This window comes from Tiliqua scincoides, chromosome 1, assembly GCF_035046505.1.
Source record: "Tiliqua scincoides isolate rTilSci1 chromosome 1, rTilSci1.hap2, whole genome shotgun sequence".
In the NCBI taxonomy this organism is placed as follows: domain Eukaryota; kingdom Metazoa; phylum Chordata; class Lepidosauria; order Squamata; family Scincidae; genus Tiliqua; species Tiliqua scincoides.
Window position 1 is genome coordinate 137,199,059 of NC_089821.1, and position 26,951 is coordinate 137,226,009.

Genomic DNA, 26,951 nt, shown 5'->3' on the forward strand with positions numbered 1-26,951 from the left:
GGTGAACACATTCCTCCTTTTGTCCAAAGGCTGGCCTTTCCTTTGCTGCCACTGCTGCATCACAGATGTGAAACCACAAGCAGTGGAGAAGCCCTTGTCCCACAGCTCTCGCGAGAAGTCGAACTGATGGCCGTCACGCTGAGAACAGTTGTGTCAGGCCAGTGCGGGCTCCAGCAAGTATCCGGAGGGCCAGAGGCTCACTGGAGACTAGGGGCTCCCCACGGGCTGAATTGGGAGTCCTCGAGGGTTGCAAGTGACCCCAGGGACCGGGTTTGGGCACCCCTGCCCCACACTGTTGTAAGCTGCCTTGGGTTGCTTCGGAGAGAAAGGCGGGGTAGAAACAGAGTAAATAAATCAGATCGACCAGCAGATTACAGTTCAGGTTTTGAAGCCACTGGTGACTCTGCATGTTTCTTCCCAATAAGCTAAAACAGAAGAAATTTGCCGCCAAGCTACTGATACATTGGAAGGATATACATTAAGGTGGCTGTGTACTGTGTCCTAAAGTGATTCTGTAAATGTTTAATATTCAAGAACATTTTATTGGTTTTGTTTTTTTTAAATTGTGGAGTAAGTTAACATATACATAGTGAGAAAAATAATGTATGATCAGAATATTTCATCAAATTGAAAGCTCCATTGAGAAAATAACTAATGGAGAAAGTTCCTTTTATGCATCAACGTGAGTCTTCAATCATCATCCGACGAAGGAGGATTGTCTATTTGTGGCACCTCTTCATTGGGAACCTAGAAGTAAACCACATGAGAGGTTTATTTGAATGAATGACATTTCACTTGCCCAAACCTTCTGGCACCTGAGGTGACACACCAACTCTTGCCCACCTTGTCCTTTATCTTGCCCAGTGGCATCACTAAAGGATATGGGGGGGGGTGCAGACTGTACCATGTGACAGCCTGGAGGATGAGTGACACCATTACTGGCCAAAATTGGGAAAATTTGATATATTTGAATAATCATGTTCTATATCACTTGATGGGTAATTTAATGCAGAATGCAATGAAACAAACCACATTGCCCTATTTGTAGTCTGTCAAAAGTTATAGCCAAATAACCAGGAAAAAAAACAAACACCTGACTTTAAATAGAAAAAGTGGATTTCTTTAACTCACAACTGACTAATGAGACCGATTGTTCTGAGAGCCAACAAGGTGTTATTATGACATAGCAGGGAACCAATAAGGTGTAGTATGAGTCAGCACTCATTTCCATGTATCAGAGCTAATACTAGAACTCTTATTCAATTGTGTGAGTGCCATCAAGTTGGCCATTGGTTTTTTGTTGGTTATGGGTTTGTTGGATGGCCTATATTAAAATAAAGAAAGAAAGTTAATGGGGGTTACACCAGCCCTAGTGGTGCCACTGCATTTAGGCTGTGCATGATATTTTAATTTATTCTGTATGAGCTGGTATGGGAGGATGGGGGTCATCATGGGGGGATGACACAGTGAGCTTTTGCACTGGTTGACATAAACCTTAGAACCTCTGGTTCTGCCATGCCAAATGCGATGCCAGGCATTGCTCTTCCTATTTCTGTTCTGTGGATGTGAAAGGCAGAAGTGGGCATAGAAGATGGAGGAGAGGCCTGGATTGTGCTGCTTACAGTACTTCCACTAGAGCTATAGTCTACCACTATCCCCTCCTCCACACTTCCTCTTTTGCTCCATTCTGTTCTTCTTTTTTGAATCCAAGTGGCAAAGGTGGTCATTGATCATGTGAATGGTGGTACCCCCTGCCTGAGGCAGCTGCCACAGGTAGATTTTTGGATGATCTGGCCCTGAAGTGCACCCATCTTGACTGTGGACCAGCACAGAAGTTGTTCCTGGCTGTCATCAAGTACTGCTCTGTAACTGTGCTATGCTGCAGCCTCTGGTATCATGAAAAGGAAGGGAGTTTAGTGTTCTTTGATGTATGATTATGTATTGACGGATGTTTCCTACCTCCCAATACACTGAGTCATCATAGCAGGTCTGATCAGGTGGCTGTCCCAAGAAAGGCAACTTCAGAATTAATCCTGCATTGGGAAGTACAAACACAACAGTGGGCAAACCATCTGTGACAGATTCTATATAAGAATAATAAGACAGGATATCTGAGTAGAAACCATTGGTTCTGGGATGTTTCAGACAATACCATTGCCCATTGCATGAGAATGAGTGTGCACGTGCATGTCTCTTGCCACTTCCTGCACAATCACACGGGGAGGCGGGACATCTAAACCAGCCCCGAACATGCAATTTAAATTCCACTTTAAAGTAATTTTTAAGCTGAGAGGACACTTAAAAAAATTCTAGTAATTGTGTCTTGAAATGCATTTATTCCTCCTGAAGGCCTTCAGGAATGCATTGATTTTAAAAATGACAATTCAGTGCATTAGCCCCATGATGTGCATTATACCAACACCAGTTGTGGTAAGAAACCAAAAATGACCATATTTTTTATTAGGAACCAGTGTATTTCCATGACCATTTGCAATGGCCCTCCAGGGGGATGCAATGCATTTAATTAGGCATTAGATACTGTTCCTTTAAGTACAGCTCCTATAAAGGTATTCCCCCCCCCCCAAGAAAACAATTCAATTTTTATAAATGCTCCCCAAACTCCCAAAGTCCATCTTTCATTAATCAACACTTAAAAAATAACATTTATTCTCAACAGTAATTTCTATTTTATTTATTTATGTTAAAACATTTATATCCCACCTGTCTTGTAACAGTGGCAACCCAAGCTGGCTAACAGAACAGTGAATAAAACAGCTATAAAATAAAATTTAAAAAGTATGAAGGCTCTTTTACAACCAAACGGAAGATGATCCTATTGACTCTACTACTTCTCCAACCCCAGGTCACTCCACTCCACTCCTAAAGCTGAATAAAGAAAATCAGATCTCCTGAAAGGAAGCACAATGGGGTCAACTGGATCTCAATGGGTAGTGTGTTCCATAGGTTTGGTGCTGCCTCTGAAAAGTCCCTGCTCCTGGTGATGCTCCTGTAATGACTTTTGGGGCAAGGGTACCCAGAGCAGTTTGAAGGCTGGAGTCTAGAAAGGCACGTATGGGAAGACAGGCACTTTTCTAAGACAATGTTGTTAGGGGCTTTACTGACCTGTTAATGCTCCTCCTACCAAAGCAATTCCAATGGAGCAAGCCAGAGCTGCAGCCTGCATTGCAGTAGATATTCTGTAAGAAGAAATAAAGTACACACTGCATCACTTTCCCCTCTGCTAGATGGAATTTATTCGGTGCATTATCTTGTACACACAAGATAGAGCAGTGCAGTAATTCCATGAAGCTGCATATGGGAATTTTGTGACAAAATAGATGAAGCATTTTATGATGGATGACAAACACCTCCTACAGCTGTACCGTTTTCCATAACTATGAGAGTTTCAATAATCAAGGGCCATTAATTAGCAGCCATTAATTTGTGGCCTTCTCCCCAGTCTTCTCATGAACACACTCACACCCCTGTCCTGAGTTCTTAAAGGATGAAGGGCGCCTACGGTGGTTCTGCAAGCTTCTCCTGCATCTCCTCTAGAAGTACTTGGTGGAGAAAGAGGCAATGACTGGAAATCTTCCAACCTCACTGGCCTGTGTGATTGTGTGTCAAAGGCCCAATCGTGTTCAAAAAGGAAGTGAAGAGAACCAGTGGACTACAATTTATTCATCATCATCATCATCAAAATATTATCATGATTTTGCTTCAAGGATTAACTGCAGCTCAGTCAGCTAACAAAAGCAAATATGCAATTCTTTCTCTTTTGTTGGCAAATTCTGGAAGCATTTCTCTTGGCTCATAGTGGCAGTCAGATTCTGTGCTGTTCTCAGCAAGTGCAGAAGTCTTAGCCATAGTATTTTACAGTTATGTTTTTCCCTGTAATTCAGCATTTTTTTTACTACAATACTTGTAATTTTGTGATGGTGAGTTGCAAAATTCCTTTCTTTGAGCGCAATCCTAACCCCTTATGTCAGTACTTTCCAGCACTGACACAGCGGTGCCAATGGGACGTGTGCTGCATTCTGCAGTTGGGTGTCACTCATGGAGGCCTCCTCAAAGTCAGGGAATGTTTGTTCCCTTCCCTCAAAGCTGCATTGCCCTTATGTCAGTACTGGAAAGCACTGACATAAGGTGTTAGGATTGCACCCTTCAAGGATGAACTGAAAGTTACAAAGTCACAGGGGCTATGGAAGTTAGATATGTGATTTACAACTGGTGACACTGCATTGTGTTGTATGCCAGTTTGCCTTTTTTGTTTGCATATATTGGATCACAATGCATACATTATTTTTAATGTCATAATAAAATAATTATTTTTAAAAAATCATTATTTCTATGCTAGGGGGATAAGGCCATGGAACAAAATGCAAGCAGTTCTGTTACATCTCCAATCAACCTATCCTCAACCTTTCTTCTTCCCCGAAAGCTTCCTCCCATAGGAGTTTTTCTCAGGACCCTCATATCTGACGCACTGGTAACTGTTTGGAATGACAGCAGCTCCTGTTCTGTTGTGCCATTATGGGGCTAGAGTGCAGTTTGTGTGTGCGCTGCTGATGTTACTACTGTGTGATAGACCTTAGCTGTAAAATGGCTGTAAAATGAAGAGATACACCAACAAGGAAATCTAAAGGAAAATGTCTTCCATCCATGAACGGCTGGATTGTTTCTGTCTCTTTTCAAACCATGAATTACAACCCAATTAAGATATTTGTGCATCAACACGTAAAATCTGCCCACTGTTCTATGCTGAAGAAAAACTTTCCTAAAACTCACTTTGTATCAACCTGTGCTGCAGCTGCAATGATGCTTGCGATGCCCCCCAGAACACCAGGTAAGCCATGCAGGTTGTGGACTCCACAGGTGTCTTGAATGTTCAACTTTGAGGCCAAAAATGGCTATAAAGGAGGGAAAATTTATGTCAGAGGGTGTGGCAAAAATGGATTATCTAGGCAGAAAACAAAGATTGCTTTTCCTTGTTAGTACTGTCTTTATTACATTATGAAAAAGACTATGTTGCATACAGTGTATAAAGGGCACCACTATGGAAATGAAATGGAAATGGCATGGCTGTGTGCTTGCGATCAGGCAGATGCTTATGAATGATCTCAAGGACATTTCCTTCCTAACTTAAACTATGGACATTTATTTATTTATTTATTTATTTATTTATTTAAAAATATTTATGCCCACCTTCCCTTCTCAACTGGGAGGTACTAAAACTCACAACAAAATAACATCAAAATAAAATCAACCAAAAACTACAGCGTACAAACAACAAAAATAACAGGGTATAATGATATGCCCTCATAATATGCTCTAATAATAATATATTATAATATGTTCATATAACAATGAGCATTTTTTTTAAAAATAACATGTTCCCTTACCCGAGGAGACATGGTGTTGCTTCCCTGGCCTCACTGGATGCAGTGGTCACCAATTCTGTGCTGCTGAATCCTGGGCACTAGGGAAGTTTAGGATTGAGCTGCTCATCAGTCTAATTTACACATGAGTGAAATCTGTCCCACAAATCTTGTCAAAGACTTTTTTTTTAAAAAAAGAGTGCAACTCCATTATTTTCCGACTGTTAGTTGTGAGAGTTCCTAATGCCCCAGAGGATGCAGGGAAATTAAAATATATGTACTTGCACTAACTCACAAAACTGATCTGTCAAAACAAACAAAAACCTTCAATAACTCACAGTTAAGTATTTGAATCCAACCACTGAGATTATTCCAGCAATGCTACCAATTAACATAGCAGCAAAAGGCAAGATGTTCAAGTCAGCACAGGAACCCACAGCAACTCCTCCGGCTAAGGTAGCATTTTGAATGTGCACCTGTGTTGGGCATAAAGTATGTACATGTGAGACAATACCTGTAAAATTAAAGGCGTTTTCTGATTTCCCCTCTCCTGTGGAGAGAGAACCTGTGGGGGGCTTGGGAGTCTCCAGGGACAAATGCACTAATCCCACCCCATGCTGATGATGCCTGCCCTGACCCTCTCTTTCCCTGTGTGTTCTGCATTTGTTTGGCAATGCCATGATGGGAACCCTGGGACATTCCACAGCTGAGGAAGTATCTGAAGAAGGTTAGAAACAGTTTACCTCACCTGCAATTGATAATGCCACATTCAGAATAGGGCTGTCTATTGAGACAACATAAGCCAGTGTGTAAAAATTTCATATGGAATTCCGCAGAAATTAAGGTCATGCTGTTTCCAGTTCAGTTGTGGAAATACAATCCATTATCGGTTGGCAACCTTCAGTCTCAAAAGACTGTGGTATAAGCCTACAGCACCTGGTATTCCCAGGTGGACTCCCATCCAAGTACTAACCAGGCCTGACCCTGCTTAGCTTCCGAAATCAGACAAGATCGGGCATGTGCAGGGTAACAGTTCAACAATCCATTATTTCTCTAGCAAGATGAGTCAGAGAAGCCCATCAGTGGAGGACAGGGGTCCCTATTGTGTCTCACATTAATTAAATTCACTTATGTCATTTACGTCATACCCTTGGATATGAGAACTTTGATGCTAAAACTTTCCTGAGAAACTATTTGCCCCTACGCAAAGAGCTCCTGTTAAGTTTGATGGGTATGCAGAGATTGAACCACAGAATTGGAAAGGACCTTCTAATTCAACCCTTCCCCCCCGCCCGCTCAGTTCAGGTGATTATAGCATCCTTCACATGTGGCCATCCTCCCACTTCTTGTAAACCTCCAAAGGGGTAGATTCACAACTGCACAGGATAGACTGTTCCAATGCCAGAGAGCTCTTACGGTTAAGAAATTCTTCCTCATATCTAGTCAAAATCAACTTCCCTACCATTTTGATCCATTAGTTCTGGTCCTGCCCTCATGAGTAAATCCTCCCCTTCTTCTGTGTGTCAGCCTTTCAGATACTTGAAGATGACTATCGTATTTCCTCCATAGTCTTCTCCAAGACTAAACAAACCAAACATTTTCAACCATTCCTTATAGGACTTGGTTTCCAGATGCTTCATCATGTTTGTGGCCTTCCTCTGAACCCCCACTCAGTTTATCAATGCCCAGTGTCGTTAACAGTCAATAACTGGAGCTCAAGGAAGGTGAAGCTTACCATGTCGAGTTTGCCTCTTTCTTCAACCAGGCTAGAGGTGGCGAATGCTGTGAGTGTACAAGCTGCCAAAGAGAAGTATGTGTTGATGATAGCTCTTTTCTGGGCCTCTCCTTCTTCTGCAATTGCTGAGTTAAAACTGGGCCAAAACAGCCAAAGAAAAAGGGTGCCTGTATAAAAATCAGAGAGCACAGAATGGCATTAACTTTTCCTGTTGCTTTCTAAAGGACATGAAATGCGATTAGTATGAAATTAATACTAATACTATGAAATTATCTAGGAGACATATTCTATGAACCTGTGGTCTCCTATTTCAACTACTGGATGGGAAGTGACTTCAAAAGACTTCAAAAGTGCAAAGTTTGAAGAAGATTTCCTGATTTTTTTTTCTTCCAAATCTAGGTTAGATGGACATCAAGCTTATGCTGGAGGGGCTTGGAAGATAATTAAAGTTGCTTTCCCCCCCAAATTAAAAATAGCTCTGCTTATTTTCTAAGCCAATCCAACAAGTCACCAACCTTCAAATCTGCCAGCTACCCAGCCTACCCTTCTATCTTATTCCCCAATGATCCCCAACCCTCTCAGCCTTTCTTTACAGTTACCGGACTGTAAGGTAAAGAAGCACTTCTGTACAAGCAGGTCACAGCAGGGAAGCCTATCTTCCCACCCTTTTTCCAATGCCTGGTATGCTGCATAAAAGTGTGTCAGGCCAAAACAGCCTGCCCCAAATTAGGGATGGACGAATCCAGCGCAGCTTGACTTGAGTCTAGTCATGAGTCTCCACCTCCCATGACTCGAAAACAAGTCCTAACAGGTGAATTTTCTGAGTCGCCCAGAGAATTTTGGTGACTCTAAAAGACTGGAGTCCTGAATCTTTTCCATTAAAAAGTCAGTCGTGGCAAAAAATGGAGCTGCTGCTGGGCTGTATTTGTGTGTTGGAGTTCTCTTTAACCACTTCCCTGATGTCCCCATTCCATCTGTAAACAAGGTGGGAGGGGGTGGGACGAACTGCATGAAAGTGGGGACAGAAGTGGCAAGAGGGAGGAGGTTTACCAGTATGGGGGTATAGAGGCTTACCAGTATGACCCAATCCTTTGCAGCTCTACTCAGAAGTGGTTCCATTTGCACTGGTCATTCAATGCGGCTTCCTCCTCCCAAGTAACAACAGAGCCCACAGGAGCCATTAGGTTGGAAAGTGTGATCACTATGAACACCTCCCCCCTGCTTCCCTGTCTCCTATTTCTCCCTCCCTGGGCTTCTCCAGCCAATTCTAAGATAAGAACCCCCTTCAGCTCCTCCTTCTGCCCTACCTCATCCTCAAGAAATAAAATCAGTCCGCCCATCCTTCGTCCAATGATCATTGGTTCCTTCAGAGATGGACAAGAGAGCCTGCTTCCACCTCCCCGCCTCCTGCTGGATGCAAAACATTAACCCTTCCCTGCCTCCTGGCTGGAACTTCTTCTGCAGCTCACCTGGTCTGAATGATGGCCCCAAGAGGCCTTTCACACCGCAAAAAAAGTAAGCAAGCACATCCAGACACAGAGACTGCATGCATGGGGACTCAGTGCTGAGTCAGTGGCCCCAGACTTGAGACAGTGCCGAAGTCATTGACGCAAGGGACTCAAATGTACACGAATCAGCAAAAAACATGCCAAAGTCATTGACACAAGTGACTCAAATGTACACGAGTCAGCAAAAAACATGTTTTTGCGACTCAGACTTGAGTCACCTGTTTCGAGTTTCCATTCCTGCCCCAATGTACTTCTTCAAAAGCCTACTGAAGTTGCAGTAGCTCCTGGGAAAGTTGCACTTCCCATGGCTACTTTAGCTCAGCATTCTGAGACAATGGAGAACAAACTATACCTATCAATATAAAAGCTCTTTTAAAGGAATTTTGTCCCCTTTCAATATTTCCTAAAATTGTCTTTTCAAAGAAATGTTAAAAACTGTGAATTATCCATTGCTGTTTCTCGTATCAACTATACTTTTAACATTAAATATACATTATCCGAATGTAAAGGAATAACAAATCAGAAAGAAACTCACTGCGACACCACATTATGTGCTGCTTTCTCACTTAGATAATCATATGGCCAAAGTTACACACTTTGAAGTTTCACTGAGTTAAGAACAATCTTCTATCAATGGGAATTAAAAAGTGCTTAACTTACAGTTCTTTTGTACAGGTCTAATAACCTACTTCTCCTAACATAATTAATGCAGAATACTGGTGATACAGAAAAGTATACTCCATCCATATAATATTAACTGTGAAAAAAAACACCACAGATTTGTCTGGCCACCTTGATGATGTTGATACTATTCCATAGAAATAGTGTCTTGAATATCTGTACTAGAACAACAAGCCTCTTACTCACCAATCATAGCAAATATGTCTGACTGATAGACAGAACTGTCATTAACATGCCCATTTTTCAAACTTGGGCGATACAGGACTCGAGCTACAGCTAGACCAAAGTAAGCTCCAAAAGCATGAATGGTCATGGATGCTCCAATGTCTTTGGCCTGCAAAATGAGAAAATTCAATTTGAGAGTCAATTGTGAATTATTATGCAGAGCACACAGTGTGCTGAACTGCCAACAGGAACACCAAACCAAACCACCAGTAAAAATGGCTACCTCAGGGCATTGGTGTTCCCAGGAGGGGGGGCACAGCGCTAAGTTTTTCAGGGCACCTCAACATGCCAAGTAAGCTGCCCCTCCCCCTCTGGGGGAGCTATCCTGGGTGGCAAGAGCAATGCAAAGGAGATACCTCCATATTGCACCCAGAATGGCTCTGACGGCCAGTCTCAGGGAGAAAAACAACAGCGCATGTATGAAACTTGCAACCTAATAAATAAGGTTATTTTTTTAGAACGAGACCAGTTAACAAAGTCACGAAAGATTACAGTACAGGTTATAGAAGGGATCTGCAGGGTCTGTTTCCTCCGTGCTCCTATGGATAATGACTGAAGGGTAAACGGTGAAAGCCGATTGGTGCCTTTTGATTGCAGAGCAGCTGTTTATTTGTAATGTTACATTTTATAGACTTTTCTTTTTTAAACTTAGGAGAACCTGGGAAAAAAAGAGGGGTTCTGTATTATACTTCTTAAAATGTTGTAAGCTGCCTTGGGCGGGTCTCTTTAAAGGTAGAAAGGCAAGATATAAATGCCTGGATAAACAAACAGATGGGGCAAGAGGCTCCCAGTATATCCACATAATTTCATGAGCAAAAATCAGAGCCCCAGTTGGATAAGAACATATGAACATAAGAACAGCCCCACTGGATCAGGCCATAGGCCAGTCTAGTCCAGCTTCCTGTATCTCACAGCGGCCCCACCAAATGCCCCAGGGAGCACACCAGATAATAAGAGACCTGCATCCTGGTGCCCTCCCTTGCATCTGACACAGCCCATTTCTAAAATCAGGAGGTGGCACATACACAGCATGGCTTGTAACCCGTAATGGATTTTTCCTTCAGAAACTTGTCCAACCCCCTTTTAAAGGCATCCAGGCCAGATGCCGTCACCACATCCTGCGGCAAGGAGTTCCACAGACCAACCACACGCTGAGTAAAGAAATATTTTCTTTTGTCTGTCCTAACTCTCCCAACACTCAATTTTAGCTGATGTCCCCTGGTTCTGGTGTTATGTGAGAGTGTAAAGAGCGTCTCTCTATCCACTCTGTCCATCCCCTGCATAATTTTGTATGTCTCAATCATGTCCCCCCTCAGGCGTCTCTTTTCTAGGCTGAAGAGGCCCAAACGCCGTAGCCTTTCCTCATAAGGAAGGTGCCCCAGCCCAGTAATCATCTTAGTCGCTCTCTTTTGCACCTTTTTCATTTCCACTATATCCTTTTTGAGATGTGGCGACCAGAATTGGACACAATACTCCAGGTGTGGCCTTACCATAGATTTGTACAACGGCATTATAATATTAGCTCTTTTGTTCTCAATACCTTTTCTAATGAACCCAAGCATAGAATTGGCCTTCTTTACTGCCGCCGCACATTGGGTCGACACTTTCATCGACTTGTCCACCACCACCCCAAGATCTCTCTCCTGATCTGTCACAGACAGCTCAGAACTCATTAGCCTATATGTGAAGTTTTGATTTTTTGCCCCAATGTGCCCCAATGTGCATGACTTTACACTTATTTACATTGAAGCGCATCTGCCATTTTGCTGTCCATTCTGCCAGTCTGGAGAGATCCTTCTGGATCTTCTCACAATCACTTCTGGTCTTCACCACTCAGAAAAGTTTGGTGTCATCTGCAAACTTTGCCACCTCACTGCTCAACCCTGTCTCATTTATGAAGAGGTTGAAAAGCACCGGTCCCAGGACAGATCCTTGGGGCACACTGCTTTTCACCTCTCTCCATTGTGAAAATTGCCCATTGACACCCACTCTCTGTTTCCTGGTCTTCAACCAGGTCTCAATCCAGGAGAGGACCTGTCCTCTAATTCCCTGACTGTGGAATTTTTTCTACATGGTAAACACACATACATACACATACACACACAAACACACATGCACACATACATACATGGATGGTAAACACACATATAGTACACAGCTTATTGCACCTGGGAATCATTCTCTAAGCCCTGTGGTTGCTTCAGGGTTCTTTTGCCTTCTTCCTTCAGTTTTAGATTCTGTATTTTCCTGCACTTCAGGTGATGTGGGAGAACCTTAAGTTGCAAACAACCAGCTGATGGCAAGGGACATGGGGACTTGCTCCCTGGTCAGGATTGCCTGCCGTTAGAGGGTGCTCCATCACAAAGGGTGGTCCCCTGGTCAGATCCTCCCTGGCTGGTGTCAGCACCTGGTCAGTCAGTACCTAGACCTATCAGATATGCAAGCAGTTCCATTCTTCTGTTCTCCGGACCTTGCCTTCTGATCCCCTTTCTCTGCTTCTTTCCCATTATCTCTCTTTGCCTTCTTCTATCTTGTTACCTCATTCCCTTCCACCTGCCTTCTCCTGCCCGAGCTCTCCTCCAGCCCAGTAATTTTCAACCTTTTTCATCTCATGGCACACTGACAAGGTACCAAAATTGTCAAGGCACTCCACCAGTTTTTTGACAATTGACAAGGTACACCATGCTGTTGGTGGGGGGCTCACATTCCCCAATGGCCCTACTAATAAATGACCCCCAAATTCCCTCATCACACCTGCAGAACATTCGTGGCACACCAGTTTGCCATGGCACAGTGGTTGAAAATGGCTGCTCCAGCCTTTGACTGTTCCCCCAGTTCAATTTCTCTATCTTTTCTTTTGTTTCTCTTTCCTTCCCCAATCCTTGATTCAGACTTCCACTGACAGTCTGGAATCATATGACAGAGCTGAATGATTCCTCAGAATACTGGAGACTCCTCAGCCCAAACCTCAGCACTTCAGAACTTCCCCCAGCAATTTGATGTAGATGTTATACAAAATAGGGAACAAGATCAAATTCTGTTATTCCACAGGCCAAGTAACAGGCTCCTAGTGCTGCCTTCTGGACCCTCTTCTCCAGATAGAAGCAGAACCAGAACCAGCATCACATCGCGTCACCCGGTTCCAATTTCACAAGAAAGACACTATGGTCAACAGTACTGAAAATTGCTGAGAGGTCCAGCAGAACCAATGTGAATGCACACCCCAGTCCAGTTTGTCATTTAGTCCCTCAACCAGGGAGATGGGCAGCCCAGTCCTGACCCAGGGCTCCAGGGGCACCAAAAGGGCTACCGCTGGATCCTGTGGACGCCACAGCTACCACCAAGGTCTCCTTTGGGAAAGGGAGTGTTCTTTCTCTTCCCCTGGGCAGACAGCAGCTGGCAGTAATGGGTTTCCTTGGCTCTGCACCCATGTTTGAGCAAGTGCAGAGTCGAGGAGGCCCATATCGGGCTGCCTGGCTCACAGCGGGGTGGTGGTGGCTCAGGATGAGATGGCAGGCGCTGTCGCCAACTTCACCCTCTCGTAGGCCCAATTCTTCCCTCCCTCCGACCACTCCCTGCCTCCTCCCCTGCCCTGAAAACATTCACCTCCAGCCAGTGCTGTGGAAACACCGGCCAGCCGCTCCGGCGTTGAGGCGCAGCGCCTACTGGTGCTGGCCCAGCATCAGTGCTCCCTCCTCCCCCGGTGCCACGAACATGCTACATTCACGACACCAGAGCTAATGGTATGTGTGTACTGTTGGTTTCAGGATTGGGCTGTTAGGCAGTTTCAGTCCCAAAACCTGGTAAGAAACTGGATTGGAAATGAGTCTAGATATTCTGCGGTGCCACCACCACACGCTCAACCACCTTGCCCAAAGCATTGCCCTCTGCAGCTGCTATTAGCCCTGGGAGAAAGCTCTCATAGGCAAAGTGCTGCTTATGACCTTTACAGCCCTTTACAACTTAGGTCCTGGCTATCTAAAGGATGACCTGCACCTGCCTGAAGCCTGTGCATTAAGGTCTGTTTTAAGGTAATGCTGGTCTGTAGTCTGCCAGCCAGTCATATAAGATGGCAGCTCCCAGTGACAGGGCCTTTTCAGTGTGGTGCTGCATTTTCTTCCTAGGGAGACATGCCAGGCTCCACCTTTGCCTGACTTTTATTTAACCTATATTGTTGGTTTTACTTATCTTTTCTGTTTTATTGGCAATTTTAATGTGTGCGTTTTTGAAAGTGATACACAGATTTCTCCCAGAACGAGGTGTCAAACCTGTTTCCTACAGAGGGCTGGTTAGCATTCATGGTGCTGGTTGAGGGCCAGAAGTGACACTGTTAAGCAGAAAGTGACGTCATTAAGCAGATGATGACCAGAAAGAACCAATTTGTTCTCACATAGAAACTCATTAGCTGCAGATGACAGAAGAGAAAATGTGCAAATCTTGTTCATATTTTCAAGACACGAGAAACCTCAGTTGTCACGCTGGGAATACTCAGTTATAACGGGGGGGGGGAGATAAATTGCTTCTGGGGGCCGCATTTGGCCCATGGGCCTTATGTTTGACACCCCTGCCCTAGAACATGGCCTTTGGATGTGGATAAAAGAGAAGGTAACAGCTTTTCTTCCTTAATACAGACATCACTGAAAATTCCTACCTCTAGTATTTCCACAAGATGTTCATTGCATGCAAAGATGGTGATTTCCAAAATGGCCATAATGAGCATCTGGACGGGACTTGTTTTCCCCAGGACAGCTCCAAAGGAGATCAGGACGGCAGCTGTGCTGAAGTCGGCAGTTATCATCCTTTCAATTTGAGATGGAAAACAAAAACAAAATCCAGTTAAGTGTGAGTCATGCAGTTGCAGCCAGAGAAGGGAATCAAGGCATACTACTCTACAGCAGATGCAAAGCCAGTCTTGGGCCAGTTTTATAGTTGGCAACCTTCAGTCTCGAAAGACTATGGTATAAGCCTACAGCACCCGGTATTCCCAGGCGGTCTCCCATCCAAGTACTAACCAGGCCTGACCCTGCTTAGCTTCTGAGATCAGACGAGATCGGGCATGTGCAGGGTAACAGTTGTTGCTGTCTTGGGCCAGTACACTGCCTGGAAGTTAGACCACGTGGCAACTGTATGCAAGCCATTCTGAGGCCTAACTAGATGCTAGGAAAAGCATGAAAAAGATGGCCACCTGGTGTCTCTTTTCCTAACACAAGCAACATATGACATTGCATCCTCATGTGGTATCATCGTTCCTCTGCCTCTACCTCATACCTTTGACTGGCAATGGTGAAGAGGAGGAGAGACAGTCACTACTTAACAGGGGTTTTGTTGCACCTTTATACTCCAGTATGGGCACTTAAGATGGATCACAATGAACCACAATCACCTCCACATAGCAATAAAAACAACAAAAAATCCAAAGATTATACACAACAGAGGATACAGACCAGCCAGAAGCAAACAAAAGCTTCAGGATCAGGAACACGAATTCAGGCATCCAGCAGGTCAAAGGCATCCCAGAATAAACAGATCTTCAACTGGACCAGAATATCTCTAGGAAGGGCACTAACTAGATTTCCTGGGGCAGGACATTCCAAAGACAGAGTACTGCAATGGGAAAGGCCCTGTCTTGCTTTCTTGCTAAAAGAGCCTCAAAAATAGATGGGACAGGTAACAGGGCCTCTCCCAAAGATCTCAGGGACATGTTACTGGGTATGCTCTAAAATATGTATAGTATGTGCACAAGGGGCAAATCTATGGTGGGTGCAGGGGCCAAATGCAGTGGCTCATGGCACACCTGAGTGGAATGGCATGAAACGATGAAAGCAAGGTTAAACATGAAACAATAAATAGTGTTTATTGTGAGGATAAGAATACAATAACTGGGAAGGAAAATCAGAAAGAAAATGCAATAGAATGTACACAATGATCACTTGCACCCAAATCCTAACCAACTTCCCAGTACAGGCATAGTGGTGCCAATGGGACGTGTGCTGCATCCTGCAACTGGGTGGCACTCACAGAGACCTCCTCAAAGTAAGGGAATGTTTGTTCCCTGACCTCAGAGCTGCAATACCCTTATGTCAGTGCTGGAAAGTGGGTTAGGATTGCGCCCTTAGGCTCAATGCTATGCACACTTGACCATGCAACACAGTTGGACTTATTTCAGAGTAAACCTGTATAGATTCATCCAGTAGACAGCTAGGCCCTAGGTTAGCAGGTTTCCAGGTACAAGAAAAGAGAAAGAAGAAATCCTTACAAAGAGAAGAGTGCACGTAACAGAGGAGGAGAAAAAGGTGGGAGAGTAGCAGGGATGGGCCAACACTTGGATGACTTGGAATTGAATCGCCAAAGCACACATTTTTACCAACCTGTACACACTTGAGTTACATGTGTCTTTGAACACAGAAGTGACTTTTGACTCATGTATTTTTTTTTAACTGAGTTTTGACTTGTAGGCTCAAGTTTTTTAACTTGAATGTTTGGCCTTCCCTGCTGTGTGTGCGTCTCCGTACACTTGCTTGCTTATTTTTTGTTTTTTTTGCCATTTCCATGCCCCAAAAGATTACATGGCACAATCCGGAAGCTGGTATCCAAACCGGTGTGAGCAGCAGGCATGGGAGGAGGAGAGTAAAGGGTGGGTTCTATCCAGGAAGTGGGGGCTGAGGGGAAAGGGAGAGGGGCTGGCAGGCTGGCTGTATGAAGCTGAGAGGAGGAACTGGAAGAAGGAGGGGGCAGCCAGGATGTGGGGAGCAGGCTCTCTTACCCATCTTGGTAGGGATGGGCAATCGATTGGCCAAATGGGGTGACATGCTTTTTTTCTTGTCTCTGTCTGGATGAGTGAGGGGAGAGTGAATGTATGAATGTGCAGTCCTGTCCTCCTCCACTGTTACCTAGGAGGAAGTACCATGGACAGCAATGAGACTTCTGAGTAGAACTGCAAAGGATTGAGTTGTCAGCCTCCCAGTTACTGTGGGTGACCTTCCCTCTTGCCTGCTGCTTCTGCCCCTTACTCGTGTTGCCCGTCCTCTCCTGCCTTGCCAAGCTTGGACATCTCCCTCCCTTCTTCCCTACTGGTCAGTCCATAGCATGCTGCTCTGCTTGCCGCTCCTTCTGAGGGTGGAATCGGGAGTCATGATGTGAAGGAGGGGGGTGTTCAGAAACAACTTTGTTTACTTCCAAGTCAGGAAGCTCCCAGGATGCATCTTGTTTACAGGTTGAAATCTGCTGACCAAGGAAGGTGCAGCCAGTCATGAAATTTCCCCAAAAGAAAGACTTCTCATCTGGCCAGCAAGACTGTGGGGATAGTAGTTGATCTACTTTAGTGTTTACATTGGACTGTAAATCATGGGTGACTGTAGTCAATCACTGGTCACTGCTGATTTCATGAACTACACTGTCTGGCAGGTGTGTGGCATTTATTATAGCACAGGAAGCTACTATGTGGAAAAAATGGCAAGATACTGAATTCACCACACCATGACTCATTGGAAACAGCACCACCTTGTGGAAAGATACTTGGATCTCCTGCAACAACTGGCTCCAAATATCAAAGAGATGTTTTAATTGGGGCAAGCTGAAATGTCACAGCAAAAGCTTTTGCATTCTTCAGAACTCATCGTTTTGATGTTAAGCAAAACCAAGCAGGGAGGGGACAATGCAAGCAGAAGAGGCATCAGTGGTTGACCAAGTCAGGCACTGGAAGAGAACCCAGATCTGTCAGAGAATCCACCAAGCTCAGGCAACCTCTTGAATTCCCCTCCTCCCCATACCAGTCAGACACAGTACATCCATAAGTCATTACCAGTGGCGCCATTACTGTTGCCATAATCAGTAATCTGAAACAGCTCAGTGTAGCGCTTTGCCGTCTACAACCTGATGCCAGCAATAAGTGCAGGGCATCAAAAAGTCTAGTTTTTTCAGGCTAGTATAGGGTGCCAGAGGAGGGACATATACGATTTAGGGTGCAATCCTAATCCACTTTCCAGCACCGACATAAGGGCAATGCAGTTCCGAGATAAGGAAACAAACATTCCCTTACTTTGAGGAGGCCTCTGTGAGTGCCCCCCAACTGCAGGATGCAGCACATGTCCTAATGGCACAGCTATGCCAGTGTTGGAAAATTGGTTAGAATTTGGGCCTTACATGTTTAAAATTATGCATGGAATGGATAGATAAAGAAAGTTATTTTTTCCCCTCACACAACCCCAGAACTAGGGGACACCCACTAAAACAGAGTGTCAGGAGAGTTAGAACAAGCAAGAGAAAATATTTCTTTACCCAGAAAGTAATTAATATGTGGAACTCCTTGCTACAGGATGTGGTTATGGCTTCTGGCCTAGATGCCTTTAAAAGGGAATTGGACAGATTTATGGAGGAAAAGTCCATCACAGGTTACAAGCCATCTTGTTGTCTTGTGTGCTCCCTGAGGCATCTGGTGGGCCACTGTGAGATCCAGGAAGCTGGACTAGATGGGCCTGATCCTGCACCTGTAAAAGGATGGGTACTTGTCAGGAAGCTACTGTACCTTGTAACATTAATGCTGATTTCATTTGATTTCATATGCCAAAATCCTTGTAGCAGGGTGCCCCACTGGAGACCCAAGGCAGCAATAAGCATGTTCAGACCAACACTGCTGTAGCCATATTTCTTCAGGAAGGTCATCAGGAAACCAAACCCAACAAATATCATCACATGAGTATCCTGAAACACTGTGGAAGGAAAAAATGAAACAATTGTTTTGTGCTTATGGCTGGCTGAATCTTTTAAGAAGTTAGTGCTTTCCACTTGTGTCTAATTACCTTTCATGAAGGACCCAATGTTTTTTTCATAAAACAAATTTCGAAAAGGTACAGTCAACCATTTCTGACAACTGAAAGCATTCTCAACCATGGAAACAATAACAAATAATCAGGATGGTGTATACATATTTCTGTGTAGACAATGCAAAGCAAATTAACAGTGCAATCCTGTCTTGCACTGAAACAGGCAGGCCAGGAGGCCTGCACTGTATCCAGCGTAAGATAGGGGTCCAAAGTGGCTCAGCCGGAGGTAAGGGGAAACTCTTCCCCTTATCCCCGGGTAAGCCACCGCAACCCCAATGGGCCTCCTTGGACTAGTGCCACCTCCAGAGGTGGCATAAGTCAGAGGAGGGCGGAGCGGTTTGTAGCCACTCCGTGCTGTTCAGGGAACGGGGTTGGGATCTGGCATAACTGCCGGGTTCCAGCCCTACCTCCCGCTCCCCACCCTCCTGCCCCCGGGACCGCCCTCTGCCCGTTCTCCCTCTGCCCCAGAACGTCACCCTCCTGCCACCGCCCCTGCCTACCCCAGACCCTTGTGTCGGCCGAGCTTGGCCGATGCAACACGCCCTGTCAGAGTTGGCACGGAGGCTGAATTCAGCCTCTGCAAGTTGGCGCACGTCCCTGCCCCGGCCCAACCAAATCTAGAGGAGGCAAAAATATGAGATGCTTTACAGCATGTTTGCAACCCTCCTGGGCAAGGGATGTGCTTCGGCCTAAGGCACACTTAGAATTGTGCCCTAACAGACATAATTCAAACATATTAGTTGCTTGTATTTTTAAAATCCTACCAGTAACCAAAATCCTACACATTACCAATTAATGTGATCTAAAAAAAAAAAAAAACCGCACAAAGAGCCTGATATTTTCCTTCCTGTTTGTGGCAAAAAAAATTTAGGGTTGCACTGTACCAGCTACTGCTGCAGCATGTATTATTATTATTATTATTATTATTATTATTATTATTTATATACTGCTTTTCAACGAAAAGTTCACAAAGCAGTTTACAGAGAAAAATCAAATAACTAATGGCTCCCTGTCCCAAAAGTGCTCACAATCTAAAAAGATGCAACACCAGCAGACAGCCACTAGAACAGACACTGCTGGGGTGAGGTGGGCCAATTGCTCTCCCCCTGCTAAAAAAAGGAGCACCCACTTGAAAAAGTGCCTCTTACCCAATTAGCAGGGTTAAGTATGGGTTAGCAGGGCATGTATGAGGCAAAGAGGACAAAGCTATTCAGTTCAGATGTCTTTACTGCTAAAACCATAGCTAAATCCTTTCTCTAAAGTTTTCTATCAAAAATTGATTAATTCCTTAACAGATTACAGTCTATTAAACTAGTTCAGTATTACTAGAACTTCACTAGGAATACTGCTTGTGATACTGAAGAACATGTGTGGTCTTACACTTTAATCAGTGAAAAATCTATTCATTCTGAGAGTATGTAATTAAGCTATGTCACATAAATCTGTAAAACCAGGAGTCCAAAATGAATCCAACCAACTGCAGTTCATGAAACTTCTTTCCATTGTGAAAGTTCTAGGTGGTACCACTGCATCAATGCACAGATATTTACATACATGTAACTTATAGAGGAAAAAAATTCATTTGCTCCCCACCCACTCAGATTTATCTTCTAAAGATCCAGGAGAGGAGAAAAAATTCAGCAGCTTATACGATCAACATTTTAGAGGCACAAAACATGGTGGGATGCAGCAGGGGTAAGGAAGCTTTACTCCTTTACCTCCACTTTGGTTTTGATCCCAGTCGCATCCCCCAACACTATTTTTAGTGTAGGAAAAAATTGATTGGCTTTCAAGAAACACTTTTCCAACTAAAAATAGCACATGGAAGAGTACAACTGGAATCAAAACTAAGCTGATGGTAAAATACTACAGCTCCTCCAGCTCCCCTCCAGTTCATCATGTTTTGCAGTTACCAAATGCACTGTTGATAACTAAAAAGAACCCCTCTCTCAGGTCACATTGCACATGCAGGCACTCAGTTTTGATTCTAAGCATCACAGCACCTTGATTCAGGCCCACAACGTACAAATGATAGATGCAATTGATAGATATTTACACAGGGCAGTGAAATCAGATGGGTTGTAACTAAATGAATATGGCAGTTCCATTCTTTCTGTGTTCTTGTGCCAAGTTGAACAGGCCCACAATCAAGTTCCTATTCATGTTGCTGCATGCATCTGTTTAATTGCTTTTGCTCCAATTATTGCAAAAGAGAATTGGCATTCAGCGATGGCCAATGGTCAATGAAGAGTTGCAATTACAGTCCTACTTCTCATAGAGGGGAGGAATTCAGCCCACGAAAAGGGAAGAATAAAGAAAGCATTTCTACAGACACAGATACAAGGACACCCTGGAAAAGTAGCCATGCTAGTCTTCTGCAAAAAAAAAATTCACAACAAGGAGTATGATAGTACATTCTAAACTAATGAATGTATGATGTGTGGTCTATTATATGTGGCGTTTGTAGTCCAGGGGATGGACAGACACACACACGGACACACACAACTCTTATGTAAAGGCTACCCTATGTAAGCATATGTAGGATGGCTGAGGAATTGCACAAATATACCTAGAAGATGCCTGGCTAGAGAGAATACATGTACCAGGTATCAAAAGAAAACACTGTTGCTGACTTGGTAATTTCAAGAGAAAAAAATTGTCCCTTATTAATGCCAACAAGTTATAAAATACTTCTTTGTAAATATCTTGGCTATTTTGTTTAGCTAGCTCTGACCTGTATCTGAACAGGCAGGGAAGGGAGAAAGTAATGTAAATGAGAACTATCTATATATCTTTTCTAAATTCAGATGTACACTCTGAACAACAAAGATTTTTGAAGTCAAGTAAGAGGTAACAAACGAGTGACAAGACTTCCAATGTCTTTTCTTTTATAAGAGCAGAATCCCATCTTTCCCATAAAATGCTGACAGTCCACGATTGTGTATTGAGCTGCTACTTAGACACTGCAATTGTGTGGGAACTGTTCACATTTGATGACAGTGCATCATGCTACCAGTTCATGGTGTGCAACATACACATTGGTAAAGATGATGGCAGCCTCTCAAATGTTAGCAGGTGGACCTGTGGCTTTCAGCACAATATGATGGCTAATCAACAAAAAGTTTAACTTTGCACTATGAGAAATCTTAAAAAAAAAAAACAACCCAAAGGAACCAAATTTCATAAACCAGAGAGAGAGAGAGAGAGAGAGAGAGAGAGAGAGAGAGAGTACTCACATGGGTATAACTTTAAATACTTGTTATCTTCTGAGTCATATTTTACAAATATTCCAAATAAAATAATAATGGCCACCTCCAAAATAATAGCCAGTACAGGGAATTTGATCCTCATGTTGGTGGAGAAGGAAGAAGTCATTCCCCGGTGTCCTGACTGTAAGCTGCAAAGAAGTGATAATGAGGGGCAGCGAGGCTGGTGTCTTCAACTGGGCTGCCCACAGCTGAGCATGATGACGATGCAAAAAAGTAGCTGCACCCTTGTCTGGGGTCCAGGCTGTCTCAAGAGGGAAACCCAACCTTCAAGTCTAGTTCCTGTTCAGAGACTTTCCTTCTATGTATGAAATGAAATCCATAGAACAATGTGATTGGTCTCCTTATTGTTTTATAGCACATTATTTTCTTATAACTTCTTTCTCCTGCATCATTTTTTTAATAATTCCAGACTTTATTGAATACAAAGAACAGCAGTCAAAAATGGATTCAAGCTTAAAATGATTTGAAGTGCAAAGCTCTAATAGACCCTCCTCAGTATGAAAGCACTGTATTGTATCCACAGCTGCATGTTTCCATAGATAAGGCAAATTAATAAACCTTTTGACCAGTAAAAAGTAGAGCAAACAAAACTTTCACCTAAGATGCCACATGAAATATTCGCTTTACCTTATTTAAATATACTTACAGCCTTTAAAATAAAATTTTATAAATTAATAACATAAATACAGACTTTAAGTAACAATGCAATTCAGGTCTACTCAGAAGTAAGCTCCACTGACTTCAATGGGACTTACTCCCAGGTAAATGTGTATAGCAGTGGTTCTCACACATTTAGCATCGGGACCCACTTTTTAGAAAAAGAATCTTGTCGGGACCCACTGGAAGTGATGTCATGACAGGAAGTGACATCGAGCAGGGAAATTTTTAACAAACCTAGGTTGCAATCCTACCTGGACTTACCCAGGAGTAAGTCCTATTTACTGTCATTGTTAAAAGCATATACACAGAAACTGTATTTCTTCTTTTCATTCTTTATTTTCAGTTTTTACCTGGTCCATCTTTTATTTTTTTTATTTCCAGGCATGCAGGAGACATGCATGTATGCGTACACATGTATTTGTTGCTGAGTGCCTGCCAGGAGAGCCCGGGCCAGGCCAGTAACATGACTATTTTCTGGTTGATGGCAAGAGGCCTCAAATCCACAGATCAAGATCACATTATTAATCAGCTAAGAGCCCAATCCTGTGCTCAGCGGCACAGCACTGTCGCAAACGTGCCGTAAGGCAGGTTTGCCAGCCTCACCACCAGGCTCCCGACGGTGCTAGCCCAGCACCAGCCAGGTGCTGGGCTAGCGCGGGGCGGTCACCCAGCTTCCGTGGCTCAGCAGTTTCCTGCATGGCCGAGCAGCGGCATGGCAAGTAAGGGGCAGGAGCGGGGGCAGGGAGGAGGCATTTTGGGGAGGGGGGAGGCCAGCAGGGGGTCGAGAGAGGGTGGGGAGGAGGCATGACGTGGGGAGGGGGAAGGCTGGAGGCGTGCCTGGGCACTTGTGTAGGGCTGTGTGCCCTACATGAGTGCCTTTACCTTTCTTCACCATTGTGGGACTGCTTACCTTACTCGGGGGAAGGGGACCACAGTCCCCTGCTCCCGAGGCGCCTTCCGCGGTAGCCCGGGCGGCAAAGGATCCGACGACAGCCCTTCTTGGTGAAACTGAGCCTGGGTGCCCCAGGCAGCTCAGGATTGGGCTGTCCGTAATCACCCTCCCTCCTTTGAATCCAGTCGGATCTAATGGAACTTGCCTGCTTCAAAATTCAAAGAGAGTTTTGCTGGCTCCAAAATTCAAATGCTCTGCTGAAACAGTAAAAAGAATCCTGGTGACTACAGCTGCCTCCAAACCGTTACTGAGTTTGGGGAAAATGAGTTTAACACAGCAAAAGAAGGATCCCCAGCTCTGATGCTCCTCACCAACTCCCTGGCTAAATTTAATCAAGGAGGCATTTTAATGAACCAACAAACCGACTAAACTAGCCACTGAACCCACAACTGGGTATGAAAGGCAGAGGCAGAGCTCACTGGAGGCCATCGATTCCCTGGATAAAACCCTGAGCACTGGAGCCACCTGCTTGCCCTTTCTTCTTTGCTTCTTAATTTGCTCTTTGCCAGCTTCCTGACTCATCTTTGTCCTGCCCTGCTGTCCACTTGTGGAGCACTAACCCACCTGTGCTGCGATAAGCCACTCCTCCGTTCAACTGCCATCCTAGGACCATTCAGCATCCTAGATGACTGATAACCCCTCCCCCTTTCTACTTTTTCTCTCCTTCTGTCTCCCTGAACGCAAGTGGAGGTGCTGAGTCAGTGCAAGCTGGTTGGCTAACCCTTGTGGGCCACCTCTCAAAGTGCCGCTTTTCTCCAGGGAAGCAGCTCTGTGTCTCTTGTCCTTCTTTCCTCTGTGATTAACTGCCCAATCCTATCACCCACCATCAGCACTGATTTTGTTGTCGCATGTACTGCATCCAATGGTGGAGGGTGATCAGGTGGCTTGCCAGAGGTAATAGGCCTCCTAGTGGCTTATTGCTTATTCTCATTGGCCCCATGCTAGCTGCAAGTGTGAGGAGTGAAAGGGGCAGGGGGAGCTGGAAAATGGGGGCTAGGATCTGGCATGCACGTTTGCCACCAAGATCCCCCCACCTCATTCCCTACCCCCTTTTTCCTTCTGAGGTGGATGTGCAACCTCCTGATTTTAGAAATGGGCTATGTCAGAATGCCAGTGCAAGGGAGGGCACCAGGATGCAGGTCTCTTGTTGTCTTGTGTGCTCCCTGGGGCATTTGGTGGGCCACTGTGAGATACAGGAAGCTGGACTACATGGACCTATGGCCTGATCCAGTGGGGCTGTTCTTATGTTCTGAGGACTTTTTTCTCATCATACTTCTTTTTTCCTTCCTGCTTACATTCAGTCCCTAGTGGGTGGTCAGAAATAGTTTTTCCTGCCTAGCTATAGTAAGTTCAGCTAGGCACCATTTTGATTCTCCCTTTCTTTCTTCTGTTAAGTCATCACAATAAATCCTTTCTGTTGCATCTTTCACTCTCATCTTCCTTGTCCTTTTCCTGCCAAAACAGCATGGCTGTGCCATTGGTCACTGCACAGGATCCTTGAACAAAAATGTTTTTACTTATTTATTTTTCACATTTTTATGCTGCCCTTCCTCCAAAGGGCTGAGGGCGGTGTACACAGCTGATCCCCTCCTTTTGTCCTCACAACAACCCTGTGAGGTAGGTGAGGCTGAGAGAAAGTGACTCACCCAGGAAGCTTCATGTCTGAGGGGGGATTGTTTTTCCCCTGTGTGTGTATGTCACATTGCATTTAAAAAGCATTCTCAGCTGTCACAACCATCACCTTTGGGGTCAGGGAGAGATTAGAGGGAATTCCCAAACCCTAGCAGGATGTAAACCACACCCTCTACTACCAGCCTAAGCCAACTAACCCCTGAAGGATAATGTGGTCTGCTTATAATACCATAAGCACCAGGTTCTTTTAAAGTACATTCCCTTGGTCAATAAAAGGCATTGCACTTAATCTTCAAATAGAAAGATTTTATTATAAAACAAGTTAAACTTTAAGGGAGCTCTAGTTGCTCCATAAACATTCATATATGCATTTTACAGTAACAGGATAAAATAAGAAAGATTAGCTAACAACAGTTACCACCATTACAGGCAAGTCAGCCAAAGATGGCAGCTTTTGTTTCCTTAGATGCATTCATAAAGGATACAAGGGCCTGAGCAAGTCAGTTCCTGTCAAAGTGAATGAAAAGGTTCTAATTAATTATTGGAGTCTCATACTGAGCCTTATGCGAACAGTCTGGCGTGCCAAGCTTTCCAAAGCATGTAAACAATTGCTTCATCCTGCAATTGTTCTTTTGGAAAACAGTGGTGGGAGAAAATCAGCATTAGCGACCAATGTAGTTAATTACTAAATGGAGGTCAGGGGGCAGAATGGGCTCAGAAGACTCTCCACAGTATAGGACACTTGGGGCCTGAGTAAGAAGACTGCTTCTGCTCTTGTAGGAGAATAAATTAATCAAAAGAGGTTTTGTCATGTTTGTTAATCAGACTCAAACTGAAAACCATCTAGGAATAGACTGGGTTCCTGGTCAGGTCCAGGACATCATCTTTTGCCTCCTTGCTCTAAGGCAGCAATTTTCAACCTTTTTCAACTCATGGCACTCTTGACAAGGTACTGAAACTGTCAAAGCACACCATCAGGTTTTTGATAATTGACAAGGCACAACATGCTGCTGGGGGGGGGGGGCTCACATCTCCCACTGGCTCTACTGATAAATGACTTTCTTCCAAATTCCTGTGGCACACCTGTGGACCACTTGCAACATACCAATATGCCATGGCACAGTGGTTGAAAATGGCTGCTCTAGGGCCTCCATGGCTTTCCCACATCCTGAGCTAGATGCCATGCTCATTGCTAACAATGGAAGTGCAGATGACTGAAAAGAGAAGCTCATCCAGAAGTTCATCCTTGGGCAACTAGGATTCAGCTGTCTTCTAACGGTGATCCACATGCGGGTTGTGTTCATGTAAACTGTAGACTGAAGTACAATTCAGACTCCTGACTGCAGCATTCCCTGCATCCTCTTGACTGAGGGAACTGGCTGCAGCCTTCAGGCAGAAATGATCCAGGTGGCTGTCCTGAGCCTTGTTTGTAAAACCTAAGTGGTCAACAACAATATGAATGAGTAAACATAAGAGTCTTGAATCCAGGCTGTTACAGTTCAGTCTCATTACTGTCCATAAGGCAACACTGTCTCTCAAAAGATATCTCAGGCAGTTATTGCAAAGAGAGCTTTTTAAAAGTTTAACAGATTCATGTGTGTTGGTCCTTTATCCACTATACACTATTAACAAATATGTATGTAAGAGTGAGGGTCCCTATATACGTGTGTGTGTGTGTGTGTGTGTGTGTGTGGTATAGATATGTGTGTGTGTGTAGTACAGATATGTATGGACTGAGGTTCCCCATACAATTAACTGGATAGCCCACAGCAAGCTGCTCAGAAGAGATAACAGCTCATTTATCAATATGTCACTATGGAAAAAAACTGGAGGATTCTTTGACCCCTTTAGAGAAGGGGTATTAGACCCCTAGAGAAGGTGCCGTTTCATTTTTCACCACTCCCCTGGCCCAGGTTCTATCAAACTGTTGCATCTGGATGTTAGGGTGAAGCTGTGAGTATCACAGGGCTGCAGTCTGTTAATGTGGGTAATTCTAGAGTAGAGAGAGGAAAAAAATCCTACAAGAACGAACTTTTGAAAAAAAATACATAGGTCTCAATATGGGCAAAGTTTGCTGCCTGCGCCCCTG

General features: G+C 44.3%; 1 protein-coding gene and 2 pseudogenes across 1 annotated transcript; all 3 read right to left on the bottom strand.

The window, feature by feature from the left end:
* Positions 1-548: 548 nt before the first annotated feature.
* On the bottom strand, positions 549-21,778 carry RHAG (Rh associated glycoprotein). The gene is made up of 10 exons (XM_066637080.1): positions 21,586-21,778; positions 18,052-18,235; positions 14,179-14,326; positions 9,489-9,636; positions 7,114-7,280; positions 5,717-5,854; positions 4,789-4,910; positions 3,124-3,197; positions 1,960-2,033; positions 549-747 (listed from the first exon to the last, which is right to left on the bottom strand). Exons 1-10 carry the CDS (start codon positions 21,722-21,724, stop codon positions 691-693), a joined length of 1,251 nt encoding a protein of 416 aa, XP_066493177.1. The 5' UTR covers positions 21,725-21,778; the 3' UTR covers positions 549-690.
* On the bottom strand, positions 6,303-6,421 carry LOC136637669 (5S ribosomal RNA; annotated as a pseudogene).
* On the bottom strand, positions 14,491-14,610 carry LOC136638314 (5S ribosomal RNA; annotated as a pseudogene).
* Positions 21,779-26,951: the final 5,173 nt, after the last annotated feature.